The 15,296-nt window shown below is 47.8% G+C and overlaps 1 protein-coding gene across 2 annotated transcripts in view; it reads right to left on the bottom strand.

The window, feature by feature from the left end:
* SLC1A3 (solute carrier family 1 member 3) overlaps positions 1-15,296 on the bottom strand; it is a 79,680-nt gene that overhangs the window by 48,631 nt on the left and 15,753 nt on the right. For both annotated transcript variants that reach the window (XM_080681022.1, XM_080681023.1), the window contains exon 3: positions 8,331-8,468. In XM_080681022.1, coding sequence (XP_080537148.1) covers positions 8,331-8,468 — 138 coding nt within the window. The remainder of the gene's footprint in view (positions 1-8,330; positions 8,469-15,296) is intronic.

Raw genomic sequence — 15,296 nt, forward strand, 5'->3', positions numbered from 1 at the left:
GAAAAACCTGTAAAATGGTGATTCTCAAGCCCGGGTGCACAGTACAGTCACCTGGAGAACTGTAAAAAAACATCGATTCCCAGGCCTCATTTCAGACCAATTAACTGAAGAATTCTGGGGTTGGGTGGGGTGGGAGGTGGAGTTTGGGGGCTACATCCCATGTAGTGTAACTAACCAGAATTGGATGGTCCAAATTCTCATGTGCATGCCAGAAGTGAGAGGCATACCAGCGGGTGGCTCATGCAGAAGCACCCCCTTTCCTCTCCCCGCCCCCCCTCTTCTAGCCCTAAGCCCAGATCTCCAGTGAGTTCCTCAGGCAACGCGCTCTCCTGGAAACCATTCTGTATCCACAGAAGGAAAGCATCCCTTCCCATCACTTCCCGCAGACCCGCGGTTCCAACAGTGTTTTGACGGAAATGATCAAATTGGTAAAATCTTATCTTTCGCAGAGAATAATTCCTTTTTAAAGAAAACCTTAAATTTTTCTTTGTAATTTTTTAAAAAGTAACTTTGAAAAATTTCTTACGAACCAGAACCAATCAAAACCACAGGCAAACTTGAAGCCGCTGAACGTCACAGATAAGAAATCCCGGCTCACACAGGCCCACGCTCGCTGGAAAGTCTCCTCTCGCAGAGCCTTGAGCCCAGTGCTTCTGATCTTTCAAATCAACACTAATTCCATTTCTACCACAATTATTTTTTCCATCAACATTCATTTCTGCGGAATTAGGTGACCACAGGCTGAATCCTCTGAGCCAGTGGTTTGTGGCAGCTAATGCAACAGCCGACCCAACCCCAGCTGGTATTCCCGGAGGGTTGGGTCCAGGTCATGGTCCTGACCCAGTCATGTGACATCTGGGCACTGGGTTCAATTCTGGGAACGAAGGGGTGCGGGGGAGGGCAACCAGGGTGGTGAAGGGCCTGGAAGACCTGGGCACAGGAGAACAACGGGGACACCTCGGCCGTGCTCAGGTGTGTGCCCCCGAAACCATCCAGTGAACCTCATTGTCCACTGCTCCCTACGGGGCAATTAGGACCGCTGGTGGGCCTTACCGGATGCAGACTCCAGCTCAGGAGCCTGGACCATCTGAGGATGGAATGTTCAGGAGGCAGCTGACGGCCACCTTCCAGGCTGGACAGGAGATTGCCACTCTGGGTGCCAGGTTACCTCCACCTGCCCTCCTGCTCAGACAGCCTCAGGGCCCTGGCTCCCCGCTGGAAGCTGAGCGGCTCCCGGCTCCCGGCTCCCGGCTCCCGTCTGAAAGGGAAAGTTTCTGTGGTTGAAACCCTGTCAGGCGCCTCTTCTCTCTGACTCCTCATGGGTGAGGCCACACTCCCTGAGGTGACTTTGCTGGGAACCTCCCAGGGAACCCCAGCTCTTACCCCGTTTCATGGTGAAGAGTCAGGGGTGAGAAAAGCAAGGCGGCACCAAAAAAACAAAACCAAAGCCAACCAAACACACAACAGCTTTCTGGCTGCCAAAGCGATGTTTCCTGACTAGGGAGCCGGAAAACGGGAGGGTCAGGAAGAGGGATGGTGGCATTGCCCCTTCTCTGCTTGGTTCCCTCCCCCTGGGCCTGCCCTGCCTCGGTCACATGACCCTGTGCTATAGAATCACAAGTCTACCTCCCAACCACGCTTTCAACTTCTGGAGGTCAGGGACCTTGCCTTCCTCATTTTGGTCCCCGAGTCCTACAGAAGTGGCTGCTTCATAAAGTAACTCAGCAAACGCTTGTTGAAGGAGACTGTCCGCAATGGAAAGGGAGACATTTTCTGGGACAGCTAGACTTCAATGGCTTTGTCTACACCTCACCAAAGCCCAAATCCACTAAAAAAAAAAAAGCAAAACAGCCCTGACTGGTTTGGCTCAGTGGATAGAGCGTCGGCCTGCGGACTGAAAGGTCCCAGGTTTGATCCCGGCCAAGGGCATGCACCTTGGTTGCGGGCACATCCCCAGTGGGGGGTGTGCAGGAGGCAGCTGATCGATGTTTCTCTCTCATCGATGTTTCTAACTCTCTATCCCTCTCCCTTCCTCTCTGTAAAAAATCAATAAAATATATTTAAAAAAAAAAAAGCAAAACAAAACAAAAAACAACACCAAGAAACATTGAATCGCCCAGATTTCCTTTCTATATGATATAAAAAGGCCAGGTGACCCCTTCACCCCTCAGATGGGTCTTCCCATTTTACCCCACAACCTCCCTCTCCGACGGCCATTACTTGGCCTCCTCCCCTGTGTTTCTGATCAGCCCGAGAGAAAAGCGGGACCAGCCTGGGGGCTGAGCTGCTTCCTGGCTTGTGTCCAGGCGCCATGACAAGTGCTGACACGCTGAGAGAGACTGGGTTTGTCTACAGCTTCGGGTGAGCCGGAAGGCTCTGCTCCCAGCCTGGAGGCAGCGCGCGCAATTTGCTGCCTGCTGTGGGGGTTCCGGGGGCCACACACTGGGGCTGCAGTTTCTCAGGAGAGACTGGGGATGGAGTTTCTCAGGAGGGACTGGGGTGTTGCGTAACCAATGATAGTATTTGGGGGGCGGGGGGCAGCTGTGACTAGAGGATCCCATCCCAGGCTGCAGGGCAGAAACCTGTCCCCTCCAGCGGGGAGGAAGGAATTCTCTGGCTCCCCTGTTGTTACTGGATGAACTTCATGGTTTCTTCAATCTCCCTTTCATAGGAAAGCGACCGCTGCAGGGATCACAGGCCGAGGACAGGTGTGGGATCTGGGGGCTGCGTTACACGCCCCTGAAGTGAGTTCTCTCTCCTTGCTCCGGCATTTTCATTTATACGATGGGACCCCAGGACAGCTCCTACCGCAGGGCTTACTGCCAACAGCTACCACCACCTGAGCAGATGCTCTGTGCCCGGTGTCAGTCCGCAAACCCTCACAACCCCATGACCTAGCAGTTTTCACCTTCATTTTACAGAGAATGAAAGAGAGCCTCAAAGAACCTCCTCCCTGCCCAAGAGAGATACCCCTCCCCCCCCCCCCCACCACCACTAAATTGTATGTGTGGGGGGAGGGAATAAACCGACAATTCCTTTCCTTGTACATAAGTGCCGGAGTGTTTCAAACAGGCCTCTGCTCTCAGCAGAGTCATGGTGATGAGTAGCTTATGAAATGTTTCTTCAGTTTTGGCAAGTCCTTAACAACCCCTCCACATGTGCACCAATTAAGGATTGTCCAGCTCACTTTTTGCCCTCTCGTGTTAAAGGAAATGACAAAAATGACACGCTCATTGCAAACGGTGTTTCTGTGAAGCCAAGGGCCATGCTTTGAGGTACATTTATCGTCTCTGGTTTTATTTTCTCGGGAAAGAGAGCCCTGTGCCGGCGATGGCGGCTTGCTGGCTTCCCATCGGTGAAGTCCGGCGTTCCAGATTCGGAAGGAAGCTGCTAAGGATTATGTGTGGCCCATCCCGGAGCCTGTCACATGGGGGAGGGACTACAGGCAGGCAGGCGTTCTGTTTTGTTTGATTTTTTTAAAAAAATGTGTTTGCTTCATTTTGGATGCGAAAAAGAACCGTTGGAGTTCCCCAAGGACAAATGGGTCCTAAAGAGCTCTTGTCCTTGGGAATGCTTAGGCAGAAGCCGGACAATGACTGGGAAGGGGTGACTGGGCTGGATCAGTCTCCCCAAATGGAGTGAATACAGCGGCATTTATTTACTTTTCCTGGTTGGTGCAGAAACCCCTCCTTAACTTAAAACCACACAGGGAGAAAGTCATTCGGAATTCTCACTGGATCCTTTGGGTTACAGGTAAAACAAAGTCTTAATTTGGTGCTCCTGTGTATTTCACTCCTCATTCACATTTGCAATTTCGCCCCCGGGTCTCAGGCCCTGAGAGTCTTTGGCAGCCAACAGCATCATCTACACTCCCGTTACACTGTGAGCTATTATCTCCTTCATCAGACGAGTCACAGGAGGTGTCCCTCTTCCACAGTGATTTGAGCATTCGAAGAAAAGTATGTTGATTTAAAGAACATATTCAGTAAATGATGGAGATTGCCATGACTCGAAAAATCAGATTTGAGATCAATTTCTTAAAATCAATCAAATTGTCTCTTTTTTGATGGGAGTACAGAGGCCCAGCCTTCCTCCCTCCCTTATAGTTGAAATTGGAATTTACATAAGTTGTGTGATTTAAGCGAGGCAGGGAAATTCTCCCTCCCTGCCCAGCATACATCATGCTGGGTCCTAGCCCTTTGTACGCATGTACCCTCTGGGCCTAGCTCAGTGTCTGATGTAGTAAGAGCTCAAAAAGTAGCTGTTAATGAATGAGTGAACGTTCAAAGGTCAGCTTCATGCATTTCGTAACCCTACCTCCTGTGTGCTTTCCACAGGCCCCAGACATCACCGGTGCTGTTGACAGCCCCCCAGCAACCTTTCACTTACAATTTGCCCAACTCCACAGTGATTGCTTGTCAAAAGGGATGACTCCCCCCCTTCCAGAAAACCGGTGACATGAAAGATTTCCTTTTAGGTAAGTGACTGAAGAGGAACGGACACTTAGAACGAGAAAGGAAGAGAGCACCAGTTTTCAGAAAAGATTCAGGCGTGAAGAGCAGGCGGTAATTCCGTCTACATAGCACAACCTGAAATGGAATTTAATTACCATCTAGTGAATTCAGTCAGACGAAGCCAGCCAAACCAACTCATATTTCTGGCATGAACTATCTAGCTTGGCTGTCCATCCCAACCAAATCAACGGAAACCAGCGCCAAACTCCTGTTTTATTGTGTGGCGTATTGGCACAGACATACTCTTCTTGTTAAAAAAAAAAAATAAAAAAGATGCTTGAGTACAAATCTAGCAGCTTCCGGAATGCTAACACACACCAACACTGTTGAGAAGGATTGGACTCTCAACTTCAGGGGAAAGAGAACACGACTTGCAGGGGCTTTCGGGCCACAACTCAAACAGGAGGTTTCAAGGACAAAAACCTCACCCAGATTCCCCAGAGCCGAAAGGCAACGTAAGTTCAATCAAATGTGCAGCATCTTCTCCAACAAAACACCTGACCCCAGAGAAGCAACAAGGGTCTCAGGCACTGCGATCTCTGCCTGCACAGACCCTGGCACGTTTGACCGTACGAGCACTAAGGCTGGTAAGCCCTTTCCTATTGGGAAGGACTTTCTATGGAAGGGGGACCTCTGAGTCCTTATTCTTGGGTTCCTGTCAGGAGCCAAAAAGCCCAGCACAGCCAGGACACGAGGCGGTGAACCCCAGAGGATGGAGAGGAGGGATTTCCCAACGGCTGTTTGTTCCGTGGCCAGTGAACGTGGTGTTGAGCAGCTGATTTCATGTAGAGTTAAGCTTTGACATGGAACTGTCAACAGTGGAATAAGGTGACATATGAGACTCAGTACAAGACCCAGTGTGACCCCATGGACGCACGAGCTAATCAGTGCATCTCTGCTTTATCTCAGACGCTCTGACTCTGAGGGTTTTACATTGGGTCTGCGGGCAAGCTGGCTGCCTTGCAGTGTTTTGTTCTGTTAGTTGTATGAACACAGAAAGCTCTAGAGGTTCTTAGAACATTCAGGATTTCGGGATCCCCTTGAAAACCTAGAAGACTGGGCCCTTGTTGACCCCTGGGAACGATCACCTGGAGCTGGTAATTTTCAGGTCCCAATAGTCTCCTGGCCGCCCTCTGCCTACGCTGCTCTGCAAACAGGGCCACTTCCCACTTATCATTGCACTGGTCCACGCTACTTCTCCTGTCGAGCAGAAACATTTCTCTGAATCCATGACCCCAGAAGAGCAGGAAACCGAACAGCAGCCAGAAATGGCAGTTTCATAAGGGGAGGTCACCCGCTTGGCCACTGGAGGCATTTGAGCTTGCTTTTCCCGTTTAAAAGAGTGGACCCTGACTCTGTTCCCTCCTAGGCAACACGTTCCCTAGTGACACCTCCCAACACACCCGGGGACCCTCCGGGGGGTGTGTAATTTGCAGAAGTACCTCCTCCCTTTCCTTCTCGCCAGGTCATACCCCACTTTGGTGTAGAAATCATTGCGCTTAAAACTGAAGGAAATTCTCATCGAATCCATCAGGCATTCCAATGAATTCTAAGTTACTATGTAGCTTGGGAATGACTTCTTTGAGACTGACACCTTAAAAGGATCTTTGGCAAACTAAAGGCCTAGAAAAAGAGCTGCCACTTCTTTTTTTTTTTTTTTTAACTAATTTTTTTTAATATATTTTATTAATTTTTTACAGAGAGGAAGAGAGAGGAGAGGGATAGAGAGCTAGAAACATCGATGAGAGAGAAACATCGATCAGCTGCCTCCTGCACACCCCCCACTGGGGATGTGCCCACAACCAAGGTACGTGCCCTTTGCCGGAATCGAACCCGGGACCTTTCAGTCCGCAGGCCGATGCTCTATCCACTGAGCCAAACCGGTTTCGGCAAGCTGCCACTTCTTAATGGCCCCAAGTGACGGCATCCCCAACGTGCCATTAGGTTAATTTTAAAAGTTCATTTCATATGGGTTGTTTGCCGCTTAGCATGCCTGTCTCTTTAACAACATTATAAATACTGATGAATTCACTGAGGTTTACCCACAAATTTCCCTTTCACCATGCAAAAGGGATTGCATCATAATATTTTTTTCCCAGCACAATTCCTAATGAAGTCTCTTATTCCTTCCATAAATTTGACGTGTTAGGTATTAGAAAATACCAGGAAATGCCACTTCCAGTTAACCATCCACTAGGGTGGCTACTGAGGGGAAGTAGTATTTTCTCAAATGCTTCCTAGTGAGGGCAACATGGGGTGCTCAGCACCATTACCAGAAAGCGGAAACCTTGAAACACTGCTCCCGCCCTTGAAGAGAGAGGACCAAGGAACCAGGACGCCTCCGTTTTGTGTCCAGGAAAACGGCAGGCACTCAATGCAGGTGCCAGCCCGTGGGGTGGGGAGGAGGGACTCCCGCTCCAGAAAAGACAATGGCGGAGGTGGGTTCTGGCCATGCATTGCTGCGAAGCGCCTGTTTCCCAGATCACAGCGGCGTGTGGATCACAGAACGCGGTTGTGCCCTCGTGTCGGCACTGATCGAGCCTCTGTGATAAGGCGGCCGTGATCACCCCCGGGCAGCAGCGGGCCGGGCCAGTTTCAAAAACAGGCCTCCCCGAGGCATCCTCTCCGCATGATCGTTTTATGGGCCCGTCTCCCTCCAATGGGAGCTCCCTTGGCGTGCAGCCACTCGCTGAAATACCTGGGCAAGTGGGAGCCAGCATCGATCGGCCAGGCGTGGAGGAGGAATCTGACATAGTTTCTGTCCAAGCAATGGCCAGCCCCCCCAGGCATGAAATGGCTGGACGTGTGCCCCATGGCCTTTGAGCTGTCCCGTGAAGTTCCCATTACCCAGATACCTTGCGAGGAGACTGTGAACGCCCTTGAGAACGCCCTGGGAGGGGAAAGAGGCGCAGAGCCAGCTCACCGAGGTGGAGTGACTTGCTGAAAGGGGGGACCGTGAGCCAAGGTGGGAGAGAGAACTGGGTGAGTAAAACCCGAGCTCTGGGCTTCGGCTCCCGCCCAGAAACCACGCTGCTGGGCAGTGTCTATGGACACTCCTCTAGGCCAGCGATGGGCGGTGGGGAAGGAGAAGAGCCGGCAGAAGGAACAGCGACGCTTCCCCGCAGCTCACCAACCACGGACACCCTGGAGGCTCACCGTTTCCCACGCCAGGGCACTGCCGTCTCGCTGTCATGGCAAAGGGAGGCTACCCCGCACAGTTTGCCCTCGCTGGCAACCCGTGTCCACGGACAAAATACCAGGATGGGGACCACTCTCTGACCCCCTCCCCCTTCTCCCACAAGCCACAGGGTGACAGGGGAGGGGACAGCTGGAGAAGGAGGGGAATCGTGCGGGTTCACCAGGGAAAGGCCTCGCAGGCGGCGCGTTGGTGAGTGCGTGGTGAGCATTACCTCTCCACAGGGCTCCCAGGAGGCTCCCGCTCCCGTGCCGGTGGCTCTGAGAACAAGCATTCTGCGTCAATAGCTAACAGGCTGGCCAACCAGATGCTCTCTGGGTGGGCTGAGAGGTGAGAAAACAGACCCGTTGCACCCTCTTGTCAACCAGGTGGCCGTGGTCCGAGGGCTGGCGCTGCAGGGTCTGTTTAGCGGGGCCCCTCCTTCGTGGCCGTTTCCACGTTTCCCCTTGTGATTGGCAAACACAAGGTACTATCACTCATGCATTACTGAAGCCGCCTTGCCATCGTTTTGAAGGACCTTTTTTTTTTTTTTCCCCCCTAGAACAGAGCATGCATCCAGCAGAAACCCAAAGAGCGTGTTTTCCTAAGCAGCCCTGGGCACACGCCGAACAACCCAGTACCTGTGACGAGACTGGAGATGATCAGCGGCAGCACCAGCATCTGCAGCATCCGCATCAGGAGCTCCCCGGGGAAGGAGAAGTACTTGACCTCCCGGTAGGTCATTTTGTACGGCCGGAGTGTAAATCCAAGGATTGTCCCTAACGGGGGAAGAGAAGAAGAAGAAGAAAAACGAAGTCTTAGAAAATGGAATAAGGATTTGTCTGGTGATCATGCCGGTCGGACAAGAATAACTTTATTTAAGCAATAAATACGCGTGTTCTTTTGAGAGCAAGGGCTGTACCCATCTTTTTGGTTGGTCTGGGAGGGGATGGCTGAGTCCAGGGCTCCACGTAGAACTTAAGGGAAAGTTCTTTGTCTGACTTAAATGCAGTGGAATCAACTTGGACATGGCTCGGTACAGAGTTACAAAGACGGGGCATAAGTAGGAGACAAATGATGTATGCCCGAACAAGGCAATATAAAGAAACAAAAGCCTTAGTGTAATGAAGTCCCTTCGTACAGCACATGTTTAAAACGGCTAGCATAACGGCCTATAATGGGTGGTATCATTTTATTTTTTCCAGAAGGAACCAAACACCTCCTCTCGTCCACACGGCTAACCCATTTACATCATTGCTCTGCCCGCACACCACTCTTTCTACATGGTCTTGGCATCGCCTGGGCAACTGCATTGTACAGACTTGTTAGCTGCTGGCAAGAGAAGACTGCAAAGTGAGCAAAGACTTTTTCCCCAACCATTTTCCCCTAAAACTTAGAGGAAATTAAGGGAGACAGCAATTTTCTCCTTAATTTTCCTCCTGCTCCTGAAACTTTAAAACATATGTTTAAAATAATAACTTGATGTGTAAATCAAATTGCGCATGCTACCGTTTGAAATATTTGGAAATGAACCAAGGTAGTGAATAAATTTTACTACTTCTCCCTTGCCCTAATTTACGTTCTTTGCCCCCCAAATTTAGTTGTTCCATTATTGTAATTTTTTATTTTATTTTTTTTGCCCAGCTATTACTAAAATGTGTCTAGATGTCGCTATTCATGTAAGCTACTGATTAGGGGATTGGGAGGGACTACTGGGTAGACACAAGCTTTTCCAAAGGATGCAAGCAGTCTTTCCAGGAAGCTGCACCATCCTAACTTCTTATGATATGGGGCACAAAGTTCATTTCCACTGTCACTTCAACTCCAATTTCAACTCTTGGTTCTCAGCAGCCATGAAGCATCTATTCTTTGATGACATACTCTGATACTCCAATTAGAGTCTGTATCTATGTGACTAAAAAAAAAAATCTGGCTCACTCAGTTTTCAGGGTCCTCGGGAAAACATGTATTGCTTTTGTTTCTTTTCTTTTTTTTTTTTTTAAATATATTTTATTGATATTTTACAGAGAGGAAGGGAGAGGGATAGAGAGCTAGAAACATCGATGAGAGAGAAACATCGATCAGCTGCCTCCTGCACACCTCCCACTGGGGATGTGCCCACAACCAAGGTACATGCCCTTGACCGGAATCGAACCCGGGACCCTTTAGTCCGCAGGCCGATGCTCTATCCACTGAGCCAAACCGGTTTCGGCGCTTTTGTTTCTAATGTAACAGTAATATGTTTGAGAGAGAAATGTTAATTTGGAAAATGTAGAAAAGTGTCAGCAAACGTCTGCCCATCTTGGTTCCACCACTTACATAGTCATAGCTCATGCTTTACTGAGCTCTTAGAATATGCCCGGTATTGTTGGCTGTGCTTTACTTGTGTTAGAAAATTTAGTCCTCACAAAACCCGTAGGAGGTAGGTGCTGCTTAACCACTAATTTTCTGATGGAGAAACCTAATCACAGGGAACTTAAAACTTGTCCAATTCCAATAGCTACACAATCTCAAAGTCAAGTAGCTACTCAAGTGGCAGAGCTGGGAGAGGTAGGCCCAGGTGGTTTGGGCTCAGATCTCACATCCTTTTGATTTTTCTGTGTTTTTTTTTTTTTTTTTTTTTTAATTGATTTTAGAGAGAGAGAGAGAGAGAGGAAGAGAGAGGGATAGAGAGATAGAAACATCGATGAGAGAGAAACATCATTGATTGGCTGCCTCATGCACACCCCCTACCTGGGATTGAGCCCATAAACTCGGACATGTGCCCTGACCAGGAATAGAACTGTAACCTCTTGGTTCCTAGGTCAATGCTCAAACACTGAGCCATGCTTGAGCACCTCACATACTTCCTGCCTCTTCACTTAGGGGAAAGACAACCACGGTCATTTCAGTCGTCATGGTCACTGCCTTTTTATATATATAGATGTCTGTGTACCTTTTTTATTAGGTGATTTCTTCAAGAGTTATAAACTTTCATTTCCCTCCCTCTCCCAAGTTTAATACATCTTTAACTCAGTTTTACTTCTTTGTTTGCTTGCTTTGTTTTAAGATATTGAACTTTTCATCTTCCTGGACTTGGTTTGGAGTAAGGCATTGACTTCGGAGTTTCAGTGTGCACAGGAATTGTACAAGATTCTGGTTATTCCTGGGTCTTTCCTGCTTATTCATACCAAGGCTTTATCTTCTAATAAGGAAGTAAATCAATAAAGATTTATACATTTTACTTTACTTCTACTCACATGTAATTTCACTGCAATTATGTTTGCTGGCCTTTATTTAAATGCATTAAAACTTTTGTCATTCAATTATAACAAAAAAAATATACACAGGAAACTTGCTTTGGTCACTTGGAATTTGAACATATCAAGCTATTAGAACTTTTCTACATCTTCCAAGTAACTATTTAAGACCAGGTTTGGGTTACAAGGTCATCTCTAAGTTGGCTATTACTAGAAATATCTCTATTCATGTACAACATTTCCAAGGGTGAGTAGGACCCACGCTAATCCAGAAAATCTATTTAAAGTTATAATTTAGAAAAAAAATGGGTAGAATAGCTTCTCTACAAATGACACAGATTCTAGGCTAAGCAAGGGTCAAGTCAGTGTAGATGGAGGAAGAGATTATTCTTTCTAAACACTAGGGGCACTTGATCCCAACCCTCAAGGTCCAATCTTTGCCAACACGGACTCTACTCCCCTCTACAACCACACCAGCTGCACGCTTCCCTCCTTTTTCTCTCCTTGGTGCTCCATGTACCTTCTCTCCTCTTCCTCCATCAAACCCCACTTTTACTCAGGGCAACCAGTTTTCGTCTAGGTGTTAGGAGGCAAAGTCAGCCAGCTCAGTGAATGGATTCTGGGCACTGTGTGAATGATAAAGTCTCTTAACTCCCCAATCTGCCAAATAAATATCTAACAGACAACAGCAAGACAGTCAAGGAGCCAACGTCTCAAGAGGTGGTGAGATTTTTCTTCTGTCTCCTTCCAGTCAACAAGCCGGTTTGCTTGGAAGTACAGTCCCGACATCTACAACTCTAGTCTGTCTCAGTTTCTTTACATTCTCCAGTGCACGAACCACATTTTCTAAAAGCTCCTATTTATAGTAGGGACACCAGAGGAGATATCACTTATTTATAAGGGCTAGTTTTAAGTCAAATGCTTTGAAAACAGGAGTTGTTTAGACTAATAAATATTGTTAATACTTTAAATCCGTTTTGTTCCTGACTATGCTTTGATCTGTTTACTATTTCTGGGTTTCCCAAGTGAGCCATGTCTACTCTTGGGGGAAGAGATCATGTTGGGGAAGGGGAAGATTTATTGGGCCCTTAGTATGTGTTAATGGGGGCATGATCCTCCTCGCAGCTGTATGAAGTAGATATTACCATGTCTATTTTCAGGATGAATGCACTAATTCATCTTACTCAAGGTTACAGAGCTAGGAAGAGGGGGAGTCTAAATAAACCCTTCTACTGCCTTTAATGCCTCTTCAGCACAAACACATCCTTGCAGCCGAGTCTAGCTCCTGGGTGTTCAGCTTCTCTAGCCTCTAAACGGTGGGAGCATTGGAGCGATCATCTTGGATCTGCTAGAAGGGTCCTGGTGGCACCCAGTACATCTTGAACCCCATTTCCGGTCCTACACATAAGGACCTCAAAATATGGCTATTTGTACCATGTCACTGTTTAAAAGGGCTACACTAACTCCCCTTTTACGGAACAATTTAACTTGTATGAAATTTATTAATTAACAGAGCCCACCTTTTCCCTCCACCGCACACATTTGAATTATTGGAAAGCATCAGCAGCAAAGGTGGAAAGGACATTCCATAAAAACCTGCTTCAGGTTCCCGTGGGTAATGACGTCAGCTAACAGTCCTCAGCACGTGCATGACCCCAAGACCTCACAAGGACACTGCCTCACAGATCAATGGAGGCCAGGACTAGGAGTGCCCAGGACCCACAGAGGAAGGACCAGAGCCACTGAGAGGCAGGTAAACTGCCGGAACCTCACAGATGGCACAGGTTGGAGCGGTGGTCCATGTAGAGAGGGGTTAGTCTGCTTCCCCCAGGCCAGGTGAGTGCCCCAGGTAGTCTTCACACCCACTTATCCAACCCCAGGCCCCAGACACCTACTCACTATGGTCATGCTATTAATTTAAAGGGCCCAAGTGAGTACACAATATCATGACTGGCTTTTTGTTCTATTTTGAATTAGGTTAACTAATTGCAGAGCTTAAGCTGGGAAAAGGTTTTGTTGATCTTACTTAATGAAGTCAACACCTAGCATTTTTTAATTCAAACAAAACACCAATTTCAAACAAAATACTTTTTTCTTGCCTGGCTGGCTAGCTCAGTGGTTGAGCATTGACCTGTGAATCAGGAGGTCACGGTTCAATTCCTGGTTAGGGCACATACCCATGTTGTGAGCTCGATCCCCAGTATGGGGTGTGCAGGAGGCAGCCGATCAATGATTCTCTCTCATCATTGATGTTTCTCTCTCTCTCTCTCCCTCTCCCTACCTCTCTGAAATCAATAAAATATATATATATATATATATATATATATTTTTTTTTTTAAAGACCTTTTTCTTTGGCTTTCTGCTCCCACCACAGCATTAGGGTGAATTCGGGGTGATGAGGCTGGCCAGCTATCAGCATCCAATCAAGAGGAAATGCTCTGAATGCGAATCTGCTTTTTTGGGTGAGCACTTCAGGGTTCTGATCACATTCTATCCCAGCAACAAAATGCTCTTCCTGAAACATGTTCTCACAGCCTGATGCTCAGGCTTCTCAGAGCGCCCCCCAGCTGCCCTTCAGATCAATTTGAGGTGTTGCTGGTGGGGGAGGCAGCTCATGGCCTCTGCAGAGCGAAGCCCCATTAGTGGGCACTTACGTGCAGCACATTGATTGATGTTCCCAGAGCCAATGAAACCCTCTGCGGCCACCCGACCTTTAGTGCAAAAGAACGGATGCTTATTATTGATTACTCCGCAAAAATAACAGTAATAAGCAGAACGACTTCCCAGCAGGATTGGTGAGAGCTAAAGCAAACTTCGCTAAGTTTCCACCTTGGTGACCTTATACAGTGCACAGATGTCTCAAGCAATGTCCAGACTGCTCACTCTCGTCAACAGTCTTCTCTCATTCCTGTTCCCACATTTTAACCAGATTTCTAGAATCTAGGAAATCACTGGCCCGCTTAAGGTGATCAAAATGAACTCTGGTTGGATGCTACGAAAAAAGATGCATTTTTATTTAAGTACTTTCTCTCTCCTACTGTGGAAAGCTCAAGAAGAGAGTCCGTCAGGGGTTTCCTGTTTCCCCCGGGGAGTCTACACAACAAACACTTCTTTGGGAGATTAAATATCACTCTGCTTTCTAAATAAGACACAATGTGCACGCTGGAGCCTCAGGGAGAGGACATCGTGGGTCTGCTGTTGCAAGCCACACACACACACACACACGCTAAAAGCCAAAGACCTATTTTAAGAATTTGGTCCATATTTAATCTGAAAAACAAACAAACAGAAAAACACACTGAAAATATTAGAAAGTTATTTAAGAGTTAAAAAATGAGGGCAATTTGAAGTAAAATTTGGAGCAATTCACCCAATTTACCTTTTGGCAAACGCTGGAGTTTGAAATAGTGAACTATTAGTAAAGTTCCTACCTCATCTCCAAACTGGGTCATGAACAGATTGGCAGACCAGGGCCTTCTAGAGTAATTATTCAGAATGCAAAATTCTCCAGAACACGAGAGGGTGCCCCCAGACTGCTCAGATGCCAGCAGAGAATCTAAAAGTAACGTGGCATTGATCTTGAGAGGCCTCACGCTCCGAGGCTGGCCATAAGAAAACCACCAAACACCCACCTGAATGGGCCCACTAGCTCTGCCAGCCTTATGCTGCCCACCGGTCAACGGGCATCCAAACTCTGACTCAGCAAAACTTGGCCTATCCATCTTTAGTCAGAGAGGGACCATGCTGTCCACTAGTCTGCAAGATGGCTCAAGGAAATGAAAGTACCAAACATGTTTGTTGATAGTGGGTCACTGGTTTCACATGACAAAATACTACTATTTCTCAGCTAGGAATTTCCCCCCCACGTTTGTAACAACAACAACAAAACAAACCTAGCACGACTTTGTCTCAAGGTTACAACTATCATGAGATGCAATGTATTAGATACGCTGTCTGATGTATGAAAATCGCCGGAGTGACCTCCATCACCTTTGGCGTATTCTTTTGGTTAGAAGCAAGGTCACAGGTCCCACTTACTCTGACAGATGAGCTGCGTAGAGTGGTTAGGGGTCTGTGTAACCTGCCAAGTCTCTACGCCTCTTCGCCAAGCTACTTCTCCTGTGATGTAGACAACTCATGGAGATGCTCTCTAGATGTTTGGTGAACGAGTGATGTGGGGATTTTAGCCCCAGCCCTGCCTTCACCTCTCATGTGATCTTCTGTATGCCTCCGATCCCCCTCCCCCAATTCATAAACAAAGAAGGGTTTAAACACCACCCTCTTTTTAGCCTGGACTACTGTGGTACCTTCTAACTGGTTTTCCTGCTTCCACTTTGGATCCCTATTGTCTATTCCCAGCATTAACAC

This window comes from Plecotus auritus, assembly GCF_963455305.1.
Source record: "Plecotus auritus genome assembly, chromosome: 7".
Classification (NCBI taxonomy): Eukaryota; Metazoa; Chordata; class Mammalia; order Chiroptera; family Vespertilionidae; genus Plecotus; species Plecotus auritus.